This window comes from Camelus bactrianus, chromosome 19 (assembly GCF_048773025.1).
Source record: "Camelus bactrianus isolate YW-2024 breed Bactrian camel chromosome 19, ASM4877302v1, whole genome shotgun sequence".
In the NCBI taxonomy this organism is placed as follows: domain Eukaryota; kingdom Metazoa; phylum Chordata; class Mammalia; order Artiodactyla; family Camelidae; genus Camelus; species Camelus bactrianus.
The window spans coordinates 32,663,439-32,688,279 of record NC_133557.1 but is presented as its reverse complement, the minus strand read 5'-3'; the positions used below and the strand labels follow the sequence as shown (position 1 = coordinate 32,688,279).

General features: G+C 64.6%; 1 protein-coding gene across 2 annotated transcripts in view; it reads left to right on the top strand.

Annotated features, from left to right (window-relative positions):
- KCNQ2 (potassium voltage-gated channel subfamily Q member 2) overlaps nucleotides 1–22,691 on the top strand; it is a 51,701-nt gene extending 29,010 nt beyond the window's left edge. Inside the window, exons 11-17 of one of the 2 annotated variants that reach the window (XM_074347648.1) lie at nucleotides 2,591–2,620; nucleotides 6,743–6,796; nucleotides 10,064–10,287; nucleotides 10,842–10,950; nucleotides 11,356–11,487; nucleotides 16,093–16,216; nucleotides 16,826–22,691. In XM_074347648.1, the coding sequence (XP_074203749.1) occupies nucleotides 2,591–2,620; nucleotides 6,743–6,796; nucleotides 10,064–10,287; nucleotides 10,842–10,950; nucleotides 11,356–11,487; nucleotides 16,093–16,216; nucleotides 16,826–17,557 (1,405 nt within the window). In that variant the 3' untranslated portion in view covers nucleotides 17,558–22,691. The remainder of the gene's footprint in view (nucleotides 1–2,590; nucleotides 2,621–6,742; nucleotides 6,797–10,063; nucleotides 10,288–10,841; nucleotides 10,951–11,355; nucleotides 11,488–16,092; nucleotides 16,217–16,825) is intronic. The other variant, XM_074347649.1, reaches the window with a different exon arrangement.
- Nucleotides 22,692–24,841: the final 2,150 nt, after the last annotated feature.

The following is a 24,841-nucleotide window of genomic DNA, read 5'->3' as shown; positions in this document are numbered from 1 at the left end:
GCTGGGTGAGGACGCACTTCTGTGATTTAGTTAAGCTGCCCTGTTTGTGGTGCAGCATCATGGCAGCTCTGGCAGCCGAGCAGGGATTTTGGGGCCGGGAGGTGGGGTGCTGCCAGGCTGAGACTGGAGAGTGGTTGGAATTGGATGACGGCGGCAGCGTTTTGAAGAGCACGAGACAGAAGGCCCAGATTGCCTGGGAGAGGCAGTTGGTGGGAATACGGACGTTAAAATTGGTTCCCGTGGGAGCTGGCAGGCACGATGACCGAGGCGCACGGGGATGTCCCGTGATGCAGGAATTGCCGTGACTGCTCCACATACGATGCAGAGGAGGGGCTCGGATGGCGTGAGGCGAGTCGTTGGGGACTGGAGGAAAGGTGACCCTTTCTGTAAGTGGCATAGAAAGTGGCCGAATCCCATCCCAGAACTTGCACTCGATGAACTTGGACGTTTAGTGAGGAGATTTCCAGGCAGAGTGTGGGCAGTGGGCCTGGCGTCTCCTCCCTGCTTGTGGGAAAACGCAGGTGGAGAGAAGGCGGGTGGAGGCAGGAGCGGCCCGGGCCCGTCCGGGGTGCACAGGACCACGAACCAGGACCCTGGGTCCAGGAGAGCGTGCTCTGGAGAGAGGGCCATGGGCGTGGCTGGACGACTGTCGTGGGGGGGACCGGTGTGTGATCGTGGGTGCAACCGGCCCTCCTGGCAGGAGCGGGACTAGGGTGGGTCACCGGGCAGAGGTCCCTCCCGGGGCATGTGCAGGTGCCCACGAGGCTTCAGGAGTTTCATCCTGGCAGAAACACTGCCTGCCTGGACCAAGAGCGAGGGAGGGAGGTGGGCGGAAAGCAGGAATGCGGCAGCCCTGGGGTTCCGCCGCGGGAAGCAGGCTGGTGGAGCCAGTCGGCTGGCTGCGCACGCGTGGCCCTCCAGGAGGAGGGACGATGACTCGGCCGGGGCTGCGGGCAGAGGCTTAGGGAGCCAGGAGCACAGAGGTGGGCAAGGGGCTTCCAACCAAGTGGATTTGCCCTGTGGGATTTCAAATGTGGGTGACCAGTGACTGTTCCTCCTGGTTTCCCGTTTTGAACGGGCGCGTCTGGCCTGTGCCGGTCCTGCCGCTGCATTTTAGAGCAGATCACTTGCCTTCTGGGTCCACTCGCGGACCACACCCAGAGCCGCTCACACCGGATTCAGGTGATTGAGACGATGACCTTCGGGACTTTGTGGGCTGATGAGGCTGAAGTGAGGTTTTGGACACAGAGCTGATGATGTAACGGGCTGGGTCTTTGAGAGACGCTGGCTTGGGGTGAATGTGTTCTGGATGTAAAGTGGGCATGAACTTTGGGGGACGGACTGTCGTGGGTTGAATGGTGGCTCCACCAAGACGGGTCCGTGCCCTGGAGCCTCGTGAATGTGGCCTTGTTTGCCGCTGTGGTTAAGGGTCTCTGGATGAGCTCGTCCTGGGCTGTCTGGTGGATCCCAGAGCCAGTTACAAGTGTCCTGAGGAGACGCATCCGCTGAGATTGGAGGGAGGCAGCCACGAGCCCAGGCCAGGGCCTCCAGGAGCTGGAGGGGCAGGAAGGACCCTCCCAGGGCACCTGGAGGGAGCCCGGCCTGACGGACGCGTTGGCTTCGGACGTCTGGTCTCCAGAGCTGGGAGAGGGCGCGTTTCTGTTGTTTTCAGTGCAGGTCTGTGCTGCCTTGCTTTTGGCATCCCAGGAACCTGACACGTCCCGGGAAACGGACACGGGCGAGCCGGACGGCCCCGGGCCGGGCTGAGAGTGCCCAGGAGAGCTCTAAACGTTGAGCTCCCAGTGGGGCTGTCGGGATGGGGCGCCCACGGAGCGTCCACACACGCGTTTCTGAACTAGTCTCTCTGGGGTGGACGTTATTCCTGAGGGTGTGAGTTCCGGGGGTCGGTCCCCAGAGACCCCAGCCCCAAGCAGGTTGTCTGGCCACACCGTCTTGTCTTCACTGTCACGTTGGCTCTGCCAACGTCATGATGACACAGAGCCTGTTCTGCAAAGACTTTGGACGTGCACGGAGCGCCCGCTTGGTGACACAACAGACCAGTGTGAGCACCACCGTCCCCAGGTACCTGCAGGGTGTGGCCAGTAGTTGTCCGTGGACCAACCAAGAACAGTCCAAGCCCTCAGCCTTCTATTTGGTGTTCACTCGTGGAGGTCACCAGCCCAAGCAGAACAGGACCTGGGGGGACACACGCCCAGGGCTTGGCGCCAGCCCCACCCTCCAAGAATGGCAGTTCCATCAAGTCCATGGTGGGGGGAGCGTCTCAGCTGATGTCTGTCCTGAACGTCGACTGTGGAAGTTGACCACCTCCAGTGCCTCCCTCCCGTGCCTCTTTGAAACTTTGTTAGTGTTGGTGATTCTGATTAAAATGCGTGCCCCCACGCGTGGGGAGGTAGTGACCCCAGGCTCAGAGCTTCCCCCAGGGGCCCTCAGGCGGGGGGCTGTTTCTGCACCCCTCACACGCAGACGCCCGCCCGTGGGAGCATGGGGGCGGGCCTGGGCCGGGTGTGGGGTCTGTGCTGGGTTCTACGTGGCGGGCCGGCTGCTAATAGTCTTGTGCTTCTGTTTGAAGGAAGGAGCCTCAGCCGGAGCCCTCGCCAAGGTCAGTGCCTGTCTGCCTCCTGCTCCCTCCGCGCCTGCTGCACGTGTCACCCGGTAGCCGAGGGCTGTCGTGGGGCCTGGGCGTGCTCCCGTGTGGAACTGTGTGCAGACCCCTGCCCGCCGGTGATGTGGGCCCTTCAATCAGCTGCTGTGTGCATGTCCCCTCCCAGGGCCCGGGGCTGGCTCACAGCCTAGGGGCAGCTCCCTCCCGCCTCCCACGCAGGACTGCAGCCCCTCGAAGGCAGGGGCTTCTGGGAGAGCACGCCCGCCAGTCCAGGCACAGGGCTGTTCTGAGTGGACGGGTCTCCCTCCGACACTGCGGGTCGGGGCGGAGGGTGGGAGGTGGGGCCACTCTACCGAGGCGTCTTCGCTCCACCCGCTGGCAAGTCCCGTTTGCTGAAGTTTCCTGGACGAGTGGGAGAGGGTCCCCTTTTGGGCAGAGTCTCCCGCCCCCTCACAGCCCCTCGGTGGGGCCGGAGCTCTCCCTCCCCGTGTCTGTTCAGGCCCCTGCAGCTCTGTTACTTCTGGGAGTTAGAGACTGGTGGGTGTAGGGACCCCCACGGGCCGCCTCTGCTGGGGGCAGCGAAGGCGTGCTGGCAGCCTGCTAGTTTCCTAGCGTTTAATAGAAAATCCAGGTCAGTTCACAACTTCCGAGACTGATGAACCTCAGCCTGCGTGTGGGTCACTGTGTATCTCTGAGCTCAGGGGTCCCTGGTGCCCGCTCCCCCCATGCAGAGTGAGTCCAGCTCCCCAGGCCGTGGTCCAGAGGTGCCTGCTCACCTGGACCGAAGGCAGCTTGGCCGGCCACTCGGCTGGGGAGGAGTCAGGCTGAGCCCCACCCTCAGCCTCCATCAGAAGGGGGCCTGCGCCTCCATCCCTCACGTCCCCAGAAGTGGGGTGGCAGCTGGGACTGGGATTGGGGAGGTCAGCAATGCTTTTGCCCCCAACCAGCCCAAAGAGCAGAAGTGGTGACCCCCTCAGACCCGGGACCAGAGGGTTCAGCCCGGGCAGCGAGCTCTGTTCTCATCCGCAGGATGGGAGCGAGGGGGTCCCGACGCGGGGCTGTGGCCAGGGCCGGGTGGGAGACATGTGCGGCAGGGCCTGGTGTGTGACGCGCCCCAAGGGTGTCCTGTTCTGTCAGTCCCCGCTGGCGCTGCCTTTGGCCCTTCCTGCCTGAGGAAGCAGGTGGGGCTGCCCTTGGCTCTGCCCTGGTGGGTGCTGCTCCGGCCCTCAGCCCGCCCGCCTGGTGGACCAAGGCCCCTCTGGCTGGACGCGGCTTCTCGAGCCCTGCTTTACTCCCCAGCCAACAACTGTCGTCTCAGCCTGTCTCTCTCTCTCTCTCCTCTCCTGCCCTCCCCTCCCCCAATCTGGAAAATCTTGCTGCCCCCCCCAAGTGCCTTTAATCATGTCACTGCCCTTCTCGGGCCCCTTTCACGTCCGCTCTGTCTTTGGGGATGAGGTGGCTGGCCCTGAAAGCAGGACTCGAGGTGAGGACACAGGGAGCCCCCGGCTCTCCGGTACGTTCTGTGGCTCCTCCCTGCTTCCCGCACACCACCCCTCCGTTCCTCCCCGTGTGTCCTGTGTCCCTGCCTGCCTGTGACCCAGCGGCTTCCCGGGCCTGCCTGGACCAGCCCTCCTCCCGGGGACCCTGGGCTGAGGCCCTGGGAGCAGAGGGCCTGCCTCTCCTGGATGCACACCTGTCCACCAGGTGACAGAGGCGGCATTTCTTTCCCCTGACTGGGGCGTCCAGAGCCACGTTTAGCACCCGGGGCACAGCAGGTGTGCGGGAAAGTGTCCTGCCACTGGGCCCAGGGTGGGGTGGGCCTGTCTCTGAGCTGCCTGGCGAGGGGACCTTGTTCCACAAAGTGCAGGTGGGCAGGGTGGATCCAGGAACCCTCCCTCAGCTGCTGTGAGACCCCCGGCCCTGGCTCAAGGTGGAAGCGTGCCCCTTGCCTGTGTGGGTGTCACACCGAGGTGTGGGGCTGGGGGTTGGGGCGGGCGGGGGGTCTCGGGCTATGCTGCTCCGGGTGTGTCTCTGACCTCTCCCTGTGTCCGCCCTGTTTCTGACTGCCCCTCTGTGCCTGGGGGAACCCCTGCACCCCAGCCGCTTTGCCCTGGTCCGTGTGGCCCCCTCCTCGTCGCAGGCGGCAGTGTGCCTTGCTTGCCTGCGTGTCTGTCCAGTCTGGTCTTGGTGAGTGTCTGTGGGCACCTCTCCCACCTTCTTGGGCCCCAGGTCCTCTGGGCTTGCCTGCCGGCAGTCTGGATGGGGTGAGGTTCCATGGGGCTGACCTGGGCAGGAAACCCTAGTGCCAGCCTGGGGCCTGGAGGAGACGGGCTTTAGCCAGGCATCCTCCCACCCCCAAAGCCATGGGGCAGTGCCCGGGGAGGGCCGTGTGTCAGCAGCCTGCCGTCCCCTGCTCTGTCATGCTCTCAGACGGCAGTGCCCCACACAGGAGCCACTGGCCATGAGAGGCTGTTTAAGTTTTCACTAAAATTAAAGATTCCACGCAGTTAGAGAACTGGTCTTCGGTCTCCTGGGCTTGGGAGCCGGGCACGGGGTGGTTGACTGAGCCCACGGAATGGTGCGTTTGGTGGTGTTGGGCCACGGGGCCTGGGAGATGCTTCTGGGGCAACTGCTGGGAGCTTCAAAGGCAGCAGGAAGTTTGAAGGTTGGAGGAGTGGTCAGAGCTGGGTCTGTCCCAGGGAGCTGGAGGCAGAGACCATCCCCGCTGCATCCTCTTCCCAGGGGAGGAGCCTCCAGGCAGGGTGGGCAGGGCCCTGTCTGCAGGCCTGGGGACCCCGGGCGGAGCTGGCTGGGGGGTGGGGTCTGGGTCTTTAGGTCCTTTGCTGTCCAGCAGGCCCTGGTGGAAATGCGGCTGCCTCCAGAACGCACCCTGGGAGAGCATGTTTGCCCCAGTTTCAGGGGCCGCTGGGTGAGGTTCCGGGTCCTAGGGACCCCTGCATGAGTACACTCACCTGACAGCTGGACCCCGGCTCCGTCCTGCCTGGGATCCACCTCTAGTTCATTTTGTTCAACACCCCGAAGTGACTAGGGAAGGTCCCATCGGGAGGAAGCCATGCTGGCGGGGTCCCCTGTGGGGATGAGGCCGGGGAGGGGTCCAGTGACTCTGAGCCGTGGGCAGCCAAGCGAAAGCTCCTTAAGGAACCTTGACCTGCAGGCTTGCTGGTGTTAAGAAAGGGTGTCCTTCATGCATAGTGGGGAGATCCTTGTCTGGACACTGGCAGGTGCCACTGGAATGTAGGTGAACGTAAGGACACGGGAGCGTCTGGGTTCCTCAGGTGCACAGTTTGAGAACTACTGTCACAGAAGCAACAGCACTGAAGGTGGAGGCAGAGAGGCCCCAGGAAAGTGAAGAGTTTCTTAAAGTTCTTGCTTGTTCTTGTTCTTTTCATTTTTGCTTAGAAGTTTGCAGGTTCTAGTGCAGAGATGAGTCTCGGGCCTTTGGGGAGGTTCTTGGGCAGGGCTGGCCGTGGGCCTTCCGTCTCCGCCCTGCCGGGGCCTCAGCACGGGGTGGACTTCACCCAAGATCCGACCTTGGCGGTCCCTCCAAGTCCAGGTGCCCTGAGCCCCCTTCTCCTTGGCTCCCTCCAGGTAGAGGCAGCCGCTGTCTCCTGGTAAGCCGGGGCTGCTCTGATCGGGCCGCTGGCTGGGTTGGTTTGTGAAGCCAAACTGGCACGTTTTTCCTCTGAAAACGTGAGCTTTCTGGAGTCCTGTCTTCCCAGAACTGGCAAAGCCTTAGCCCATGTATTATTTTTTTGTTGGCATGAATAGAGCAAAAAATAATACATCTTTTAAAAGACGTGGTCCCAAAACTGACGCTGGAAGGAAAAGGTATTTTTGGAGGAAAAAACAGGGATTTTTTTTCCTCCAAAAATAGGGGCTATTCTTTTCCAGGCCAGCGGGAAGACTTTCTTCACGGCCTCCTGGCTGCTCTCGCTCAGACGCGAACTCTGGAGCCAGTGGGGCCGGAGCCCAGAGCTGCCCTGGGTCGGTCGGTGGCTCGGTTCTCCTGTGCCCTCTGCCCGCGCGCCGGGCAGGCCCCTCTGGTCACGTCCTGGATGCCGGCGCCCCCGGGACTAACTGTCCTCTCCTCATTTCCAGTAAAGGCAGACGGTGCAGAGAGTCCCTGTGTGGATGCTGCCCTGGACACGCTAGGTACCTCGGACACGCCGCTCGGACAACCATTGCTGCACGGCTCTTGTCCCCTCCCGCTCCGGACACTCTGCTTATTAGAGGTTCTAGATGGACCAGGGAGAGGTGGCGCCGGCCCGGCCCCCTAGGCCCGATTCTGATTGGCAGCCGCTTCTGGAGCGCTAGGCTCCCTCTGACTCCGAACCCTCCTGGTGACGTGGTCATGGAGCCAACACCCTTCCTCATCTGCAAGCCAAACGATGCTCTGCTCCCAGCAGGAGGGGGGCTGGCCGGGGGCTCTGAAACCCCGACAGAGCACCGGCGTGTCCAGGCCCTGACTGCTCTCTGGCGAGCCGCTCCCCTGCGGCTGGCCCATCTAGCACCTCTACTATGCAGCAGAGGGCCGCTGCCCTTAACCCGCCCGCCCGCGGGAGGCGGCTCCGTTCTGTGTGTGCCGGGCCCCTTGGTCCTGACACACCAGACACACCGGAAAGCCGGAGGTCCACAGCTCCCCCTCCCCCGTACAGGCCTGGCTCAGGGCAGACTGGAAACAGGGCGGTGAAAGTCTGCCCGACCTTTGCCCCGTGGGCTCCCCGACTGCTGGCACGTTCCCTCTCTGTCCACTGTCTGCTGTCGGGCGTGTGGGGCGTCTGTCCTCCTGCTTGCTCTGGGTGCCCCTCCTGCCCGCCCCCTCCCCGACCGGGGCGGCCCTGCAGGTGCCGGCAGCTGTGCTCACCTGTCCTCATGTGCATGTGGTCCGCGCTGGCCCTGGGAGCCGTGGTGCCCAGCGGCGGGCGGCGGGAGGGGCTCCACAGCAGGGTCAGGGCCCCCGGGGCGGCGGCATGCTTGTCCATCTGCATCCGTGCATGCTCCAAGTCCCCCGCCTGGAGAGGGGCTCGAAGGGTGGCCCCCACCTGCCCGCGCTGCCTGTGTGTCCCCCACGTGGGTGCTGCAGGGGAGGCTGTTGCAGCCCCACGAGAGGAGATTTGGGGTCCCAGCAGAAGCTGTACTGCTTGCCTGGAGCTTGTGTCCAGGGTGCTTCTGGCCACAGGCTGTTCCTTCAGGTCAGGGGTTGTGATCAGGCTGCTGGGAATCAGAAGGCCCGGAGGGGCCCACGGCTGGGCCAGGAGCCCGGGCCAGGCTCAGCTCTGCGGTGCGCGAGTCTCACGAGCGTCACTCCGCCCCCTACCTCCCCTGGGCGTCCGCGGTCTGGCCGTGGGCTGGGCAGGTCGCTGTGGATGCAGCTCCCCGCCACCCCAACCCTGCTGCGCTGGGCCCCAGCTGTGCAGACTGGGGTGTGGCCGATCTCCGCTGGGGCCTCCCGCTCGCCTGTCCCTGTGGATGGCTGGCCTCCTGTATTTGGAATTTCGCCTTGGGAAGCGTGGCAGGCAGGGGAGGAGAGGCTGGGCCTGGCTTTCTCCCCTAGATCCTCCTGGACTTGCTCCCTGGGCCCGACGTAAACGCCGAAGTCCAGGTGCCCCCAGTTAGTCTCCCACACGGAGGCTGGTCTGGCCTTGGGCTCCTTCCCTGTCCTGGGTTTGCTTCTGTCCTTGTTTGTGAGCTGAGGGAGGGCCTCTCTCACACCTGCAGGACTGTTGGCCAGCTGTTCCGACACCTGGAGTTGAGGCAGGGCTGGGGTGGCCGGGGGGGCTGAGTGCCTGTGGGCACTGAGCTGTTATGACCTTGGACGTCCAGATGACCACCCGTGGCCTCCTCCAGCAAGGCACCCCTTCCCTGGTCTGAGCAGCCTGAGGGCCTGGGACAGGGGGCCCAGGCTGAGGCCAGGAAGGCTCCCTCCTATGGCTCTGTCCTCGCGGGCAGCTGCATGGGCCAAGTTCTTATGCTGCGCCGGGCATCAGGTCCAGCTGGGGTCTTCTGTTCTCCTGGTTTCATGGTCCCCCTGGACCAGCTGGTGGTCTCCTTTGGGAACGAAGGAAGAAGAGGGTTACCTGCACCAAAGCCCCCATGGCCTGGCTACCGATGTCCCTTGGCCCCCAACCCCTGTCTTGGCCTCATGCACAGCAGATCCGGGCTTGGGGCCAGCGGTGTTCCGAGCAGCAGACACCCCCGCTCCTGTGCTCATGGGACACAGAGCCCCCAGGGGCTCCTGGGGAGCGCTCCCTGAGTGGGCTCCAAGCCTCGGGCTAGCACAGGTGGGTCTCAGCTGCCCGGGGGCAGGGAGGGGGCACAGACCTGGACCTCAGTGTCCAGGCTGGCGGCGGACTAGGCTGTGGGCTGTCTCTTGTCCTTGGCCTGCCATCTCTGCACCGTCTGATGGACGTGTCTCAGTGGCAGGTCCCCCTTGGCCAGCGGAGGCGGCCGACTCGGGGTGGCTGAGGTGGGTCTGGCGCTGTCTGAGGGATTAGCTGGTGGTGGCGGCTTCCCAGGGCCAGCAGGGGCCCTGCCAGGCGCCACTCCAGGAGGCTCTGTGACGAGATGTGGTGGTGAGTGGGTTCACAGTTCACCACTCTCCTCCTGGGCAGGTGTTGGAAACTGCCGGCGGGAGGAAGGGAGTAGCTGCCTGGCCCTGGGCCTGACCTCTGACCCCGACCAGAGACAGCCTCTGTCTCCTGGCTGTCGCTGGACTGTCAGGACGGTCTCCACGATTACCAGGAGACACGGGGGCAGGGAGGCCCGAAGACCGTGGCAGGGCTGTGACTGTGGCCTTGGGCCGGGGCTGGGGCCGGCAAGGCCCGTTACAGCTGGTGTGACCTGCCCGCTTCCACCCCTCGGGGGGCGTGGACGTTCTGCTCCCAGATGTGTTCGGCGGTGCTGTGGGCCTGTGCTGGTCCGGGTGGGGGGAGGCAGGCAGACCCTCACCCTCCGTGCTGCACCCTTCTGGTGCCCTGCTCCCCGGGACGCGGCAGAGGGGCCCATGGTCAGCTGCAGAGCCCACCCTCCTGCAGGTGGGCTGGTGGTGGAGGCACAGGTTGGAGAGTGCCCCCTGGGGCCGTTCCGGGGGCAGGGGGTTGGAGGGCAGGCATGGAAACCACTGGAGGGGCCGGGCCCTCAGCAGGTGCCAGGGAGAGCCATAGCCACGCAGGCATTTGGCCGGATGGCGTGGAGAAGCCTCAGGCACCTTTCGTCCACTGATCACTCCCCGGCCAGGCCGGGCATCCGCACAGGCTCCGAGGTGGAGCTGACCGTGTCCATCCCCTCGGCCACGGCGGCCCCACATACGGGGCCAGCCGCCAGCAGACACGGGTGTGTGTGTTCTTTGCAGAATGACCTCTCTTGCTGTTTTTCTGTGTATCTGTCTGTCTGTCCGTCTGTCGGTTCTCGCGGGAGCAGTCAGAAGGTCAGTTTGAAAGACCGTGTCTTCTCCAGCCCCCGAGGCGTGGCTGCCAAGGGCAAGGGGTCCCCCCAGGCCCAGACCATGCGGCGGTCGCCCAGCGCCGACCAGAGCCTGGAGGACAGTCCGAGCAAGGTGCCCAAAAGTTGGAGCTTCGGGGAGCGCGGCCGCGCACGGCAGGCCTTCCGGGCCAGGGGCGCCGCTTCCCGGCAGAACTCGGAAGGTGGGTCGGGCACCCCTCGGGCAGGGCCTCTCCTTCCCTGCCCCTTCCTTTATTGAGGTGAAGAACTAGCCCCTGAGAGTGAATGCTCAGCGGCGTGCAGCAGAGTCGACCTTGTCCACCACCACCTCCAGTCCCAGAGCGCCCCACACCCCGAGGAGGCCCGTGTCTGTGGCGGCGCTCCCGCCTGGACTCTGTGGGCCCACTGTTCTGGGCCCCGTGCAGTGGGGTCACACGGGGTCGTCCTTTTGTGTCTGGCTTTGCCCTGCGAGTCTGTTCTCCAGGCTCATCCCCACTGCGCTGGTGACCGTGCTTCGCTCTTTCTCGTGGTGGACGCTCCCCGGTCACCGTGTGTGGACGTGTCACACTGTGTCTACTTGACCAGTCATAGGATGCCCTTTCAAGCCCGCGTGGTGGCCACTCCCCATGGGCCACGGGTGGGGGTAGGGGTGGGTTCTGGAGCTGGGTGTGCTCTCTGACAGGTGTGTGCCGCGGGGCCGTGGTGCTGGGGCTGCTCTGTCCCGTCTGCCCCCTCATGGCTGTGTCCTTCCACCCAGAAGCAAGTCTCCCCGGGGAGGACATCGTGGATGACAACAAGAGCTGCACCTGCGAGTTTGTGGCCGAGGATCTGACCCCGGGCCTCAAAGTCAGCATCCGGGCCGTGTGGTGAGGGTCCGGCTCCTGGGCGCGGCGAGGGGGCTGGGGCCTTTGTGGGGCTGGTGAGGGCGCACACTCCGGTGGGATGCTTCTTGGCTGAGACCCCTTCAGCCTGGCTCCCTGTGACTCACGAGGCACCTGCCCTCACAGCTGTCACCTGTGTCCCGGGGGCTGGGTGCCCGAGGCTGTGAGTGGATGGCCGGGAGCTGCTGCCGCACAGGGGTTCTCGGGTGGACAAGGGTCCTTCTGTGTGGCGGGGCCCAGTGCACAAGGTGGGGGGTGGCTCAGCTAATAGGGACAGGTCATCAGTGGCCTTTCTCAGAGACGCTGGGAGGGCCACAGGCAGGTGAACACTTGGGACAGCCTTTGATGATCTCTGCCCAGGGCTCACAGCCCCCTGCCCATCCCCTCCAGTGTCATGCGGTTCCTGGTGTCCAAGCGAAAGTTCAAGGAGAGCCTACGGCCCTACGACGTGATGGACGTGATCGAGCAGTACTCAGCCGGCCACCTGGACATGCTGTCCCGCATCAAAAACCTGCAGTCCAGGCAAGAGCCCCTCCCCTGCCCGCCCATCCCCTGGCGCCAAAGCCAGGCATGAGACGGGACAGCGGACGGCATGGGCTGGTTCTCCGCTGGAGGTGGGGTGGGGGTGCGGCTGCAGGGGCACAGGGGACCCTTCCTCTCCGGCCCCACGTCGGCCCCGTGTGGGCTTTCTGCTGTGTCCTCGTGTGTTGTGTCTGGTTTTAATCTCTGTTGTCTCTCCTTTCTCTCCTCTCCTGCCCCTGCTGTGACGGGCGGGCGAGTATGTGTGTGTACGTGTGCGCACACGTACGTGTGCACATGCATGTGCGTGTGTGGACGCACATGTGTGTTTGCACGGGGTAAGCCTCAGGTGCATGTACGTGTGCACATGTGCGTACAAGTGCATGCACGTGCATGTGTGCACACGTGTGCAACACATGTTTTGCAAAAGTGTGGATGCGTGCATGTCTGTGTGTTAGTGCGTCCATGCGTGGGTGTAGTGTATTCATGCACATGTGTGCGCACATGTGCACACGTGTGTGTGGGGAACAGAGCAGTTCTGTGGACAGGTGAAGCTGCAGGGTTTGGGGGCCCCACCAGGCAGCAGCTGTGCTACGTAGAACCTCTTCTTCCAGAGCAGAGAGGCCCGTCCACCCTCCCCGCTGTGCAGAGGGACTCCCACGTCCCCAGCAGGCAGCAGGGCTGGATGCGTGTGAGAAGCGTGGCCGTGGCAGGGCACATACCGAGGCTGCGGTCTGTGGCCCCACACGTGTGTATAGACACGCATGGGCCTGGATACACGAGCGCAGACCCATGTCCACAGACCCATGTCCACTCCCGCATGCACACGGGTGCCAGCCTGTGTAACCGTGCTCTCAGCCTCATGCCCACATGTGCGTCCCATGGGTCCCACGCATGCTCATGCACACTGAGTCCAGGGTGCTCGCAGGCACACACCATCCACCCACGCACAAGCAGCGGCACATACATCTGCGGGGCCTGTAAGGAGGGTCCCCTGGAGGGGGCCCCACACTCCTGCTCATCAGGACTCTCCAAGAGGCTGCAGCCAGTTCTCCGCCCCTGAAGCCTGGGCCCTGGCTGTGGGGGTCTGGAAGGTCGGGGCAGTCCGGGGGGTCAGCCCAGCTCCCGGCCCCTGAGCAGGCAGCGTCTGCTCTGTCCTGCTTGGGGTCCCAGGGGAGGGGCTTCTCTGGGCCTCCAGCTGCTCCTGTTGGGTGGGGCCGCGGGGGACCCCTTCCTGCCTGCCAGATCAGGCCGACGGCTCAGCGTCCTCTTGGAGTGTTGAGTAGACCTGCGTTGTGCATGTGTGCAAACGTGTGTGAACGTGTGAGCCACGTGTGAGAGCATGCATGTTTGTATAGGAGCGTGCAGACACGTGAGCGTATGTGTGTGTGGGTGTGGGTGTGAGCACATGTGCGAGGGAGAGGCTGGCCTGTCTACTCCTCTCACGGCAGCCGTTTTTGTTCACCAGGTGCTTCTGCCCTAAACGTTCCCTCTCCTTCCCTTTCTGTCTGAAAACAGACGAGACAAACCGACCCCCAGGAGCCAGACGGCTGTGCCCGCTGGCTGGGCCTCGGCGTACTTCCCCGCGCACCCGGCACTTTGCTGCCCCCCCACCCCCGGCCGGCGCGCGCACGCTCGCCCGGGCAGCGGGGCACCACCACAGGGCCGTGGCCCCGGCCGGTGCTTGCTTGAACAAGGAGAGGTTGGCGAGTCTGAGGTCCCAGGAGCGCGGGGTCTGTAAGAAGTGTCACTCTTGCTTTCGGCGGGTCGATCCCTTTGTCTCTGCAAGTTTCCAGCTGCCTCCCTTTGGTGTTGCTTCATGATGCATTTTCCTGGTGTCTCTTTTCTTGTTTACTCGCCAGGATAGATATGATTGTGGGCCCCCCACCCCCTTCAACTCCCCGGCACAAGAAGTACCCCACCAAAGGACCCACGGCCCCTCCGAGAGAGTCACCCCAGTACTCACCTAGGTCAGGATGCCAACCCGCTCCCGCCTGTCTGTGTGGGAGGCCAGCCCCCTTCACTCCAGGCCACATGACGACAGCACCAGCACTGCTCTTACAGGACCGGATGGAGGGGAGGGTTTTCTGTCCCTGACAAAATGACCTCCGGGAGAAGCCTGGTCCTGGGCAGGTCCCGGGGGCTGGGTCAGTGTGCCCCTGAGCTGCCCCTTTTGGTGGGGCCCTGCGGAGGCTCTCCAAGGGACCCCTTTCCACGGATACCCTGTGTGATGTCCGCCTGGACGGGGGGTCCCGGGGCAGAAGCAGAGGGGCAGCCCTGCGAGGATCAGAATCATTCGGACGTGCGGGGATGCCCCACGCTGGCCCTCCCGCAGCACCGACTCTGGCCCCAGCCCCGCCCCCCGTGGGTCGGCCTGGGCTGCTGTGAGGCTCTGAGCAGGCCCTGCCCTTTTCTTGCCTTTAAACTCTTTTGGTGAATGAGTGGAAAGCCCCGAGCAGGTGCCCAGCCCCAGCGGCCTCCCAGGGAGCGCCGAGGGCTTTGCAGCTCCGTTACCAGTGTTGTCCTCGTGGTCAGTGTTACTGAAGATGGCCCGGCTGCCAGCATAGAGGAGGTGGGTCAGTTAGGCGGAGAGTCAGCAGAAGCAGGTGCCTTGGTGATGGACTCAGACGTGGGAGGCTCCTGCTTCCCCAGAGGTGATGGCTGCAACCCTTCCGCCTCCTCTGGCAGGTCTGGGAGCACAGACCTGTGAGGGTGAGGGCAGACGCACCCCGGCTGTGCTGGCGGAGGGAGCCCGGGGCGTCCGGAGGCCCTTGGGGATGCTGGCAGCCGGGCCAGCGGAGCGACTGGGGGCATCTGACCCATACTCCTTGTGCGCAGGGTTTCTGTACATGAGGCTGAGGGTCAGTGAGCTGGGCATCTCAACCTGGGAGCTCTCCCACGTGAAAGGAATTTCTGGGGAAGCAGGCCTGACCCAGGGCAGCCCAGACAGTGTTTGCCGTGTCCCCTCTCCTGCCCGTGTCCCCCATCCCAGGATGCTGTGCCCCGAGACAGAAGCCCTTCTTTCTGGGCGTCGCTGCAGGGCACAGGGGCTGGGCATTCAGAGCCCCGGACCTCCAGGCCTCCCAGGCCACTGTAGCCTGAGGACACACAGATTCCCACAGGGAGGGGACCAGGAGGACAGACCAGTCCCTGGGGGGTGGTTAAGCCCAACTGGTCAGCGTGAGGCTGTGGGAGGGGGTGGCACAGGCTCCACAGAGGACCCTCTCCCAGTGCCCCAGCAGCAGCAGCTCCAGGCTGACCCTTGGCCAAGGCTCTCAAGGGGGAGCGGCCAGGCAGGTGGCCCGTCATGTGGCAGGGGTGAAGGCGCTGAGCGCCCGTGCCTGGACTGTGTGGACACTCGGATCTCCAGAGAATCCCCTCCCCCTGCTCCTTTCCCACCAGCGTCTGCTTGGAGCCTGAGGGCCCCCCGCCCCCCAGCTCCCACCCCGTGCATGAGTCAAGCATGACGCCCAGTGGAGCATGAGGCGGCTGCCCTGCGGCTGACCCAAGCCTGAACCCCTCCCGCTTCGTGCGACAGAAAGAGCAGACCCCTTGAGCCCCTGGCAGAGGCGGCAGGGACGGCCCTGTGGGTGAGGAAGGTGCCCGATGGGACGGCAGCGCGAGCTGCCGGGGGCTGTGCCCTTCTGTGCTCCGGAGCTTGGGAGGCGCGCTTTGTGCCTGAGACTCCAGGCCAGAGACAGGCGGGGGCTGCGTGGCTGCACCCAGGGCGTTTGCCCAGCTGGTTCAGGGACTGACCCAGTGGCTTGCAGACCAAGCGAGCGTCCACGTAGGCGCACCTCTCCGGCTTGGAGAGTTGGGAGCCCACACTGCCGCTCTGAGGCCCCTTCTGAGCCCCTCGGTGGCCCTGCCTGTTCAGCACGGGTCTGGCAGAAGCCCCCTCCTCGAAGGAAGCGTCCTTCCCCTCTCGCTGGCGTTCGTGACCATGGCCTTGTTTGAGATCAGCCCAGCTGTGTTCTGCACCCCACATGTGCGCGCACATGCAGGCACACCCACGCACACACACCCTCGCACCAGCGCACACGCGCACACACAGTGGGCACACACGTGCACACGCACGAGCGCACACAGACCTCCTCTGGTTGGCAGTGGCTCTGTCCGTCTCCTCCTTTGGTTGTGCGTGGCGGTTTCCTGTGTTGGTCTGTGTCCCCTCTCACCATGGCGCATGGAGCGAGTTCTGCTTCTGTTTTCCCGCTGCAGACGTTTACCCCCGCCCTGCCAGAGCGGGGCGGGGCGGCCCCAGTGGCACATTACGCAGGAGCAAAGCTGGTGTGGGGGTGGGGCAGGGTGGGGGCTGGGTTGCTGGGGGTGCGTGGCCCTAGCTCCCTTCTCTTTACTCCTTGCTAATGTGCCAGCCTGCTGGGACAGAATGGTCTGGGGCTGAGCCCCGAGGACGTCAGACAGCAGTATGAGGACCAGTCACCTGGCATCCATCTGTCCTGGTTCCTCACTGTCCCTGGTGGGTTCTGGGCTCAGCCTGGAGCCTGGGCCCCGGGGGCTGCAGCCTGGCCCAGGAGGAGAGGAGAGGGCCGCGGCCCCGCTGCTGCTCCCACCCGAACTCATGCTGGGGGTGTGGTCTCTTCCTGGCAGAGTGGACCAGATCGTTGGGCGGGGCCCAGCCATAGCGGATAAAGACCGGAGCAAGGGCCCGGCGGAGGCGGAGCTGCCCGAGGACCCCAGCATGATGGGCCGGCTGGGGAAGGTGGAGAAGCAGGTGGGGAGACCAGGGGAGGGCCCCCACCCTGCAGGGGCGCTCAAGCTTTGAGGGGAGGGGAGGGCTACTGCATCTGGACCCGGCACCCCGTGAGCCTCTCCTGGGTTTGGGGCACTTCCCTCTGCCCTCTGGTACCCACAGGCCTACGGGCTGAGCCCCAGTTTACGCCCTCTCCCCTTGCCTGGGTGGGGGCCTCTGCGAGGCCCCAAGTACTGGACGCCCTGTGGGGCCGTCCTTCACCCCACCTGGCTGGCCTTCTCCCCCTTGCCTGACTCCCCACTGCTCTCTCCTGGGAGTGAAGCCCCCCACTCAGGGTCTGCTTCTGGGAGCTGAGGAAAGGAATGGCTAGTTCTTTCCCTCCAAAGAGCCTGCTCTAAGGGGTGGACCCACAGTGGGCAGCAGGGGTGCCCAGCCCGGCAGGAGGGCTGGTGCTCTGAAGCCCTGGGGCCGCACACACAGCAGCTGAGCTGCTGCCGGGCCTGCCTGCCGGGTGCCTCGCACCTCTGTGGGAAACATCCCGGGCCCCTCCAACCCCGGGAGCGGCCCTGGGAGGGGCCCGGTCCCCCACCCCAGGAGCGGCCCGGCGCGGCCCAGCAGACCCTCTTGCAGGTCCTGTCCATGGAGAAGAAGCTGGATTTCCTGGTGAACATCTACATGCAGCGCATGGGTGTCGCCCCGACGGAGACCGAGGCCTACTTTGGGGCCAAGGAGCCAGAGCCGGCGCCACCGTACCACAGCCCCGAGGACAGCCGGGACCACGGCGGCAGGAACGGCTGCATCGTCAAGCTGGTCCGCTCCACCAGCTCCACGGGCCAGAAGAACTTCTCAGCGCCCCCGGCCGCGCCGCCCGCACAGTGCCCGCCGTCCACCTCGTGGCAGCAGCAGGGCTTCCCGCGCCAGGGCTACGGCACCTCGCCCGTGGGCGACCACGGCTCGCTGGTGCGCATCCCGCCACCACCTGCCCACGAGCGGTCGCTGTCCGCCTACAGCGGGGGCAACCGGGCCAGCACGGAGTTCCTGAGGCAGGAGGACGCCCCGGCCGGCAGGCCCCACGAGGGTGCCCTGCGGGGCAGCGACACGTCCATCTCCATCCCGTCCGTGGACCACGAGGAGCTGGAGCGCTCCTTCAGCGGCTTCAGCATCTCCCAGTCCAAGGAGAACCTGGACGCCCTCAGCGGCTGCTATGCGGCCGTCGCGCCGTGCGCCAAAGTCAGGCCCTACATCGCCGAGGGCGAGTCGGACACAGACTCGGACCTCTGCACCCCCTGCGGGCCCCCGCCGCGCTCTGCCACGGGCGAGGGCCCCTTCGGTGACGTGGGCTGGGCCGGGCCCCGGAAGTGAGGCTGCCTCCAGCCTCTCCCTGACTCCCAGCAGCCGGGTCTCTAGGGGGACCCTCTGGGGCCTCTTCCTAGAGTAACGCAGTGGGGGTGCCCGTGTGGGGCAGCGGGCGGGCGCAGCCCTTGGTCTCTCACACTGCAAGTTGGCAAAAATTCTTTTCCAGCAAGGGGCAGCCAGGCTGGCCGTGCCCACTCTGCAGACTGCTGGCCCAGCTGTGACGGGGGCCGGGGTCAAGGCTGAAGGCAGCCCCTGGTGGCCCGGTGGAGGCATGGGCCGGGAGCAGGGCCGGGTGAGGGTGGCAGTGAGGGGTCTCCGAGAGGATCAGCGGCCTTGCAGCCTCAGGGGAGGTGTGGCCGGCAGCACCGCTCGGGCGATGACCTTTGCCTCATGGCTGTCCCTCCAGAGCTGCTGGTCAGTGTCATCCTATCCCCCCATCCCAGGTTCTGAGTGTTCTGTGATGGGAGCCCATCCCAAGTCCAGGACCCTGGCCGGGCACCGCATGGGTGCACAGAGTGACCCTCAGACATCCCGAACGTGGCTCTTGTGGGGAGGGGCCCACTCTGCAGACTCCTGGAAGAGGGTGCTTGGGGCTCCCGTCTATTTCTAGGAGACTCCTGTGGTCCTCTCTGCCCTGCCCTAGCGGGCACTGGTCACCAGGCTGTGGCCAGCTCTGCAGTGTGGACTGCTTGCAGGAGTGATGTGGTGGGGGTGTGGCGTCCCCCTGGCCGGGGCTCAGGTTCTGGGGTCCTGGGCCCGGCAGGTCATGGTGAACAGGTTTGCACTGTCCTTCACCAAGGATCCTGCCTTGCCTGTCCCCATCAGTCCCCTCACAGGACCTGGGGCTGGGCAGTGTGCTAACCCCCAGGATAACCCTTCAGGGCCCCACAGGGCAGTAGAGCCCCCACCCCAGTCCAGAGATGAAGGCAGCTCTGTCTTGTAGAGTGTCTCTCTTGCCCCTGCTGGAGCTCACCACCCACTGTCCGTCCTCCCCCACTGATCAGCCCCTTGGCTGCGACCTCTTGGTGTCTTGGGAGTCAGAGAAGCCCATCCCCACACTGGGCCCTGGGGAGCAGGGATCCCCATCCCTCTAGTCTTGGGCATCTTGGCCTGAGGGGAAGCAGCTTGGAGCCAAGAGTCAAATCGTGGGGGACGGAGTGGAATCCCCACCCCAGCTGTCCATGTCCTGGCGCTCTGAGACCTTTGGGGAGCAGTGTGTTCTGTAGCCTCTGCGTGTGCCCCGCACCCTGGCCAGGCCATGCAGGGTCCCACCCATGGACACCTCTCTGCTGGGGCTGCTGGCCGGGCAGCTGGAGGGTGGGCTGGGCCCAGTGCAGGAGGACCCAGGCTTGGACTCAGAACCCGTGGTCTGTGCTCAGGGCCGCAGTGTGAGGGCACCCCCTCCTTCCCAGCAGCCCAGAGGGATCGGGCGTGGAGCCTGCCATGTGGCCTGGGGAGGGGCGCCTGCTGCCCCTCCCCCTGCTGTGTCCCCCTCTCAGAGTCCTCCTCGTTCTCGAGGGCAGTGTTTCTCCAGCCCCAGACCCTGCAATGCTGAGAAAAGCCCCTCCCAGTATTGGCACGAAGAGGCCCAGGCAGAGGGCCGCTCCTGGGGTGGAGTCTGAGCCCCCCTCGCCCTCCCGCTGTGGGAGGGGAGGCCCCACCTCACCCCGGCCCCGGCTGCCGTTCTCCGGCCCCGGGGGGAGAGATTCACGTTGCCAGCAGCAGCGACCCGTCCGTGTCAGACCTTGGCTGGCATGGACCCCTGGCCCAGGTAGGAGGGGTCCTTGGCCCCTGGTGAGAGTTTTGTGTCCTGCACCAGGCACCCCTGTGCCGTGGGGCCCTGGCAACGGAGGAGCCAGCTCTGACACGCCTCCTGTCCCCAGCGCCGCGGAGCCTGGAGCTGGTGCCAGGCCACTGCTGGGAGGGTCTCCAAGGTTGCAGCAGGAGGGACTGAGGCTAGACTGTGGACATGCTGCCCGCAGCAAGGTGGTTATGAAGTTCATCCTGGCCCCTCTGTAAGACAGGAGGCCTGCGTCTCTGCTTGGGGGATGGTTTGGGGGTGTAGTCTGGGGAGAGGATGGGGTACAGGCTTCTTCTCAGGGGCCCCCAGACCCAGGCCTGAGCAACGTCTGTCCGCTGCCCAGGGGCCCCACTTTTGGGAAGCGTAGGCTTCAGGAAAGAGGCTGGGCGCTCGCTGGGAAGTCGGTGCCCTTCCTGGGCTGCGGGCCCGCCACTGCCCCGTGGCTGGCGCGGCGTGTCTTTCCCAAGACGAGCAGGTGTGCTACCAGAGGTCGCACCCCCAAACAAACCCCACACACACCTGTGCTCACACACACGCAGCAGCTCGCACTCATGTGCACACCCGCGGGCACACAGCGCACATTCGCCTGCACGTGCAGCGTGCACGAGTGTACCCACCCCCACACCACATGTGCACGCCCACGTGCACGTGCACACATGCCCCCACGTGTGCGCACATCCCTGTCTGACCTCTCTCTGGCTCCCCCCACTTTAAGCCAGAAGAATTAATGACTTCGGGAGCCCAGGTGATCCTGAAACGCTGGGCCCTGGGTGAGGGTCCCTGCTGTGTGGGGCCTCTGGGCAGCACTGGCAGAGGGTCCGCCAGAGCCCATCCAGGGTCCCACGCTGCCCTCCTCCGTACCCTCAGCTGCCCTGGTGGCTGTCTGGAGTGTTGAATCAGCCAGATGCCAAGAGCCTGGGCCAGGGCGGTCCCTGCCTCCTTAGCCTTGCAGCCCGGCCTTGGCAGCCTCTCTCTTCACCGGCCCGGCATCTCCCTCTTCTGTCCACGTGAAATCACGAGCCATGGTCTCAGCTGGGGCAGCTCTGGAGGATGGAGGACCCCAGCCAGGGGGCGGGGGTCCTCCCGGGCCTGCCCCCTGCCCACAGGAGCCCCCACCCCCAGCGGCACAGCTGTCCTTTGGGTAGAGTCACTTCAAAGCCCTGTTCAGAGGCTCTGGGAGTCCACCCCGCGAGGGGGCCACCTGGTCAGAGCAGTAAGAGCCAGCCACCGCCTCTCCCCACCCCCGCCCCACGCCCCAGCCTGGAGCTCAGGCACCAGCCGGGTGGCTCGGCACATCCTTCACGCATGGGTTGATTTTGACCCCTCCTTGCACTAGGCTGGGGTCCCCCGGCGCTCACGAATCTGAGGTGTTAAGATGGGAGGGGATGGGAAGGCATCCCCTTTCCTGCCAGCCCCACTCTTGTGGGGCACCCTGGGAAGCAGGTGCCCCGCCCCTGCTGTTTGGACAGAACTTGGCCCTGGGACATTTCTAGATGCTTCCGAAGCCCCGGAGGGTGGAGGGCTGCAGGGAGGCCTTTGTAGAAACACTGGCATGTGTACGGTTTCACCCTCACCCTGAGCTGTATATAATGGGCAGAGTGCCGGATGGAGGCGCCTGCCCGGGTCTCCTGCTGCGAGGAAGGACGCGTTCCCGGCCCCCGCGTCACAGACGCTGGAATAAACGTGGTGCGAAGAGGGCTGGTTTGACAGTGAGGACCTGCCGGGGAGAGTTTGGGTAATCCTGCACCCGTGGGAGGGTGGGGAGTTCTGAGCAGCAGGTGGGGCTCCGTGACGCCCAGTGCACAGTGACTCGAGTCTGACACTCCTTTCCCTGGCCGATGCTGTCCTGAGTGGTCCTAAGGCTGTGGCGTGGATAACCCTGCCCTCCGTGACCCCCGAGCAGATCTCCAGGCCTCCTGCTTGTATGCACTGACGTCCAACGTCTGGTGTAGGGCAGGAGGGCTGGGTGGGGCCCTGTGAGGGTAGGTTGCCTGATTGTAGCGCCCATGGAGGTGCCTGCCCAGTGTGGCGGTCCCAGGCCAGCTGCCTCCCGCGTTCCTGCCCCCAGGGGTGGGCTCCACTTGGGCTCCTGCCAAATGCTAAGTGGGAGAGACAAACAGGGAGGGCTTCCTGGAGGACATGGTGTGCTGGGAAGTGGGAAAGACATCCAGGGAGGCTTCTGGAGGAGGTGGTGTGCTGGGGCCAGTAGCTGGCACCTTTCTTCTCTCCAGGGGCCAGGGGAGCCAGCTGCCCAGGCCTAGACCTTGCGTAGCCCTGGAGCATGCATGAGGGGTCCCACACTTCCCTGGGTTCTGCCGTCTCGTGAGGGATGGGGGCTGACAACAGACATAGGAAGACGGGGTGTTGGAGGGAGGGGAGCTTAGGAAGCAGGGCAGAGAGAGTGAGGAGGATGCTTCTTGGGAGGAGAGACCCCTCTGGGTTGGAGGAAGAGTCGGGTGGCCTCTTGTTGTGGACATTTGCATGGGTGCCCCTGGTGTGGCTGGGTGGCCCTGTCCAGAGAGACCCTCAGGATGGACAGATCGTGTGCTGGGAGAGGGAGGAAGGGGCCCTCCTTGGGGGCGGCCCTCAGTCCTAGGGCTTCCAGGTGGGCCTGTGGAAGTCACTGCCTTAATGAATGTTGATGAAAATTCACCGAGGTCACCCCATGCCCCCTTGGAATCCGCCAGGCACCAACACCAGACCCTGCCGTCTCCGTCCGTGGTCTGCGGGACCAGCTCACAGCAAGCACAGAGTGGGCGGCGGATCTCACATCATCGCACCTGCTGGGCTCCACCCACATGCCCGCCTGGGGTCCCCCTGCGCCCCCGGGGTCCCCTGCACCCCTAGGGTCCCCCTGCACCCCTGGGGTCCCCTGCGCCCCCATCCCATGCTGTCCTCGCAGCCGCACCCTCTGGCCCAAAGGCGGCTGTGACCCCCACCCGCGCTGTTGCCTTGGCTGTCTGCACTTTTGTTCACGTTCATGCTCCAAAGAAAATGTCATGATGCCTTCAGTACTGACGTAAACTGTCTCCCACGCGTCCCTGCAGCAGGCGCCGGGCCTCTCCTCGTGGGCGGGTCACCACCCTGTGACGGGGGACGTACACACCGGCCGTTTTCTAGGGACAGACGCCCAGGGAAAGAACTCTATAGTTTTCTACGGACCAGCTGAGATTCTCACTCAACTCACTGTCAGGTTGACGCTTGTGCCACCAGGAGGCCCAGTGCTGTTTGCCGGGGACCGCGGGCGTGGAGGCGGCAGCAGGGATGCATGTGGAAAGTTCTGCCACAGGGACGAGTTCGGATGCCCAGGGGACCTGTGCACTTAGTAAAACACAGTGATTCAACCTGAACAGCGTGTGGCCTCTGTCCTCTCACGCCGTCTCCGGCCTGCGGGCTCCTGGCCGGGCTCCGGTGGGGGGGCGGGGGAGGCCTTGGCCAAGGGGCTGCTGTGCTGCAGGGGGTCCCGCTTCCCAGGGTCAAGGCACTGGGCCCTGCCGGTGTGTCCTAACGAAGGACCACAGACTAGCGGCTTAAGCAGCAAAAACTCACCCTCACCTCCCGGGGCTGGGGCTGGGCCTGAGCCTGTGGGCTTCCCGCCTGCGGTCTATCCTACCTGCCGCCACTGGGAGCAGCCAGGGTCCTGGACCAGAGCCCCCAGCCTGGGGCCGGGCGAGCCCTCTGGGCCCTCAGGAAACGCTGGGTCTGCCCACTCCCAGGGGTGGGCTCTGCGCACATGGGTCTGCAGTGTACGTGGAGACCCGGAGCTCGGCGCTGGTGCCCGGCCTGGGGTCTGACATCCTCAGAGCCCCTCCTGCTGTTCGTGGCACCTGCTTGGCCACCCCCCACTCTTCCTCTTCCGACTCGCTCCCCTCAGCTGGCCCAGCGAGGGGTGGTGTGGAGAGCGGGGCGATAAGGCCATCCCATCTCCCAGCAGAGGGGCCAGGCAAGGGCCTGGGGCGGGCGGGTCTGAGATTGAGCCTGTGCGGGCGGTCAGCTGTGCTGCCCTCTGGCATTTTCCCCTCCACTGGACGTTCCCTGGGACTCCTAGGGGTCGGCCCTCTGAGTAGGAAGAGCAGCTCCGCAGGGTGTGGTGGCCTGAGAGGCAGTGACCCGGCCAGGACTGGTGCCCAGACCGGCTGACCTCAGCAGGGCCCAAGGCCCGCTGCCCCACAGCCCCATCACAGGCGATCGGGCCCTGTAGCACGGGGGTTCGAGTGGCCCTGGCAGGCTCCGACCACCACCAGAGACCTCTGTGCTGCAAGAGTCCCATTAAGTTACGGGCTGGGGTGTCCTTAGGTTTGGAGGGAACTGGGCTCCAGGTGCAGCTGGGCCCCTGCCCGCCTGCCTGGGCTGGCTGCTCAGCTCACCTCCATCCACCTGGAGCTCTAGACAGGGTCCCACTGTGTCCCTGCCCATCTCTGCTAGAGCCGGAGGGAGGAGGGTTCCAGAGCCATCCCAGGAAACCCTGAGCCTGTGCTGTGAGCTCTGCGGGCCCTCGGGCTCATATGGCCCTCAGACGCCCCGACAGGCCACTCTGACTAGGTTTCTCTGCAGTTCCTGGGCTGATGAAGACCTGGAGTGCTCTAGGGGTTCTCTCAGTGCCCAGTTCATGCACCTGCCCTCCGTGCTGTGTGGAGGGGGCTGCAGTGGGAGGCAGGAGCCCCACCTCTGTCCTGCTTCCTCCATGGGCACAGGAGAAGAATGTCCTTAATCTGCTTCCATTCAGCGGTCTTCAAACTGCTTGCCATGTTTCTCAGTGCCAATAAATTTCTCTCGGTTTCTCTAGGAACAGTCCCCTAGGACTAGGGTTAGGTTTAGGCTTGGCTGTAATTTATAGAGAAACCCTAAGTAACTGTGGGTTCAACAGAATAGGCTCATATTTGTTTCTCAGATGGAGGCTGTCAGGATGGGTGTGGGTGCCAGGCACTCAGGACTCTCCTGTCTTACTGCTCTGCTCTACGTGACTTCCTTAGGGTCACCACATGGCCCAGTGTGGTTGCTGGAGTCTAGCCATTATAACCGCATTCCAGCTAGTAGGAGGGAGTATGGGGAAGGAAGGCACACTGTTCCTTTAAGGACTGGTCTCTGCAGTCTCATGCGCGCACACACACAATCACGCGTGCGCGCTGCCCGTCCATTGTCGAGAACCCTGTCAGAGTCTGCAGGGAAGACTGGGAAATGGAGTCTGCACCAGCTGCCAGCTGTGCAGCTAGCCCGGGAATTCTACGCTAAGAAAGCAGGGAAAATTCCTTGGGGAGACTCCGGCAGCCTGTGCCCCCAGGTCCACCGTGGCCAGGGTTCTGCTTCCGGCAGGATTCACAGGCTGGGGTTGGACACGGGCCACCAGACGGCAGAATGGGCAGAGCAGTGGGGGAGGGCAGCGTCCGAGGCTCTGTGTGCCCCCGGGTGCGCGTGCCCATCCCACATGGCCACACTATGTACCAGGTTCGCCTGGACCTGCACTGTATCCCCGGCTCAGTGACTATCAC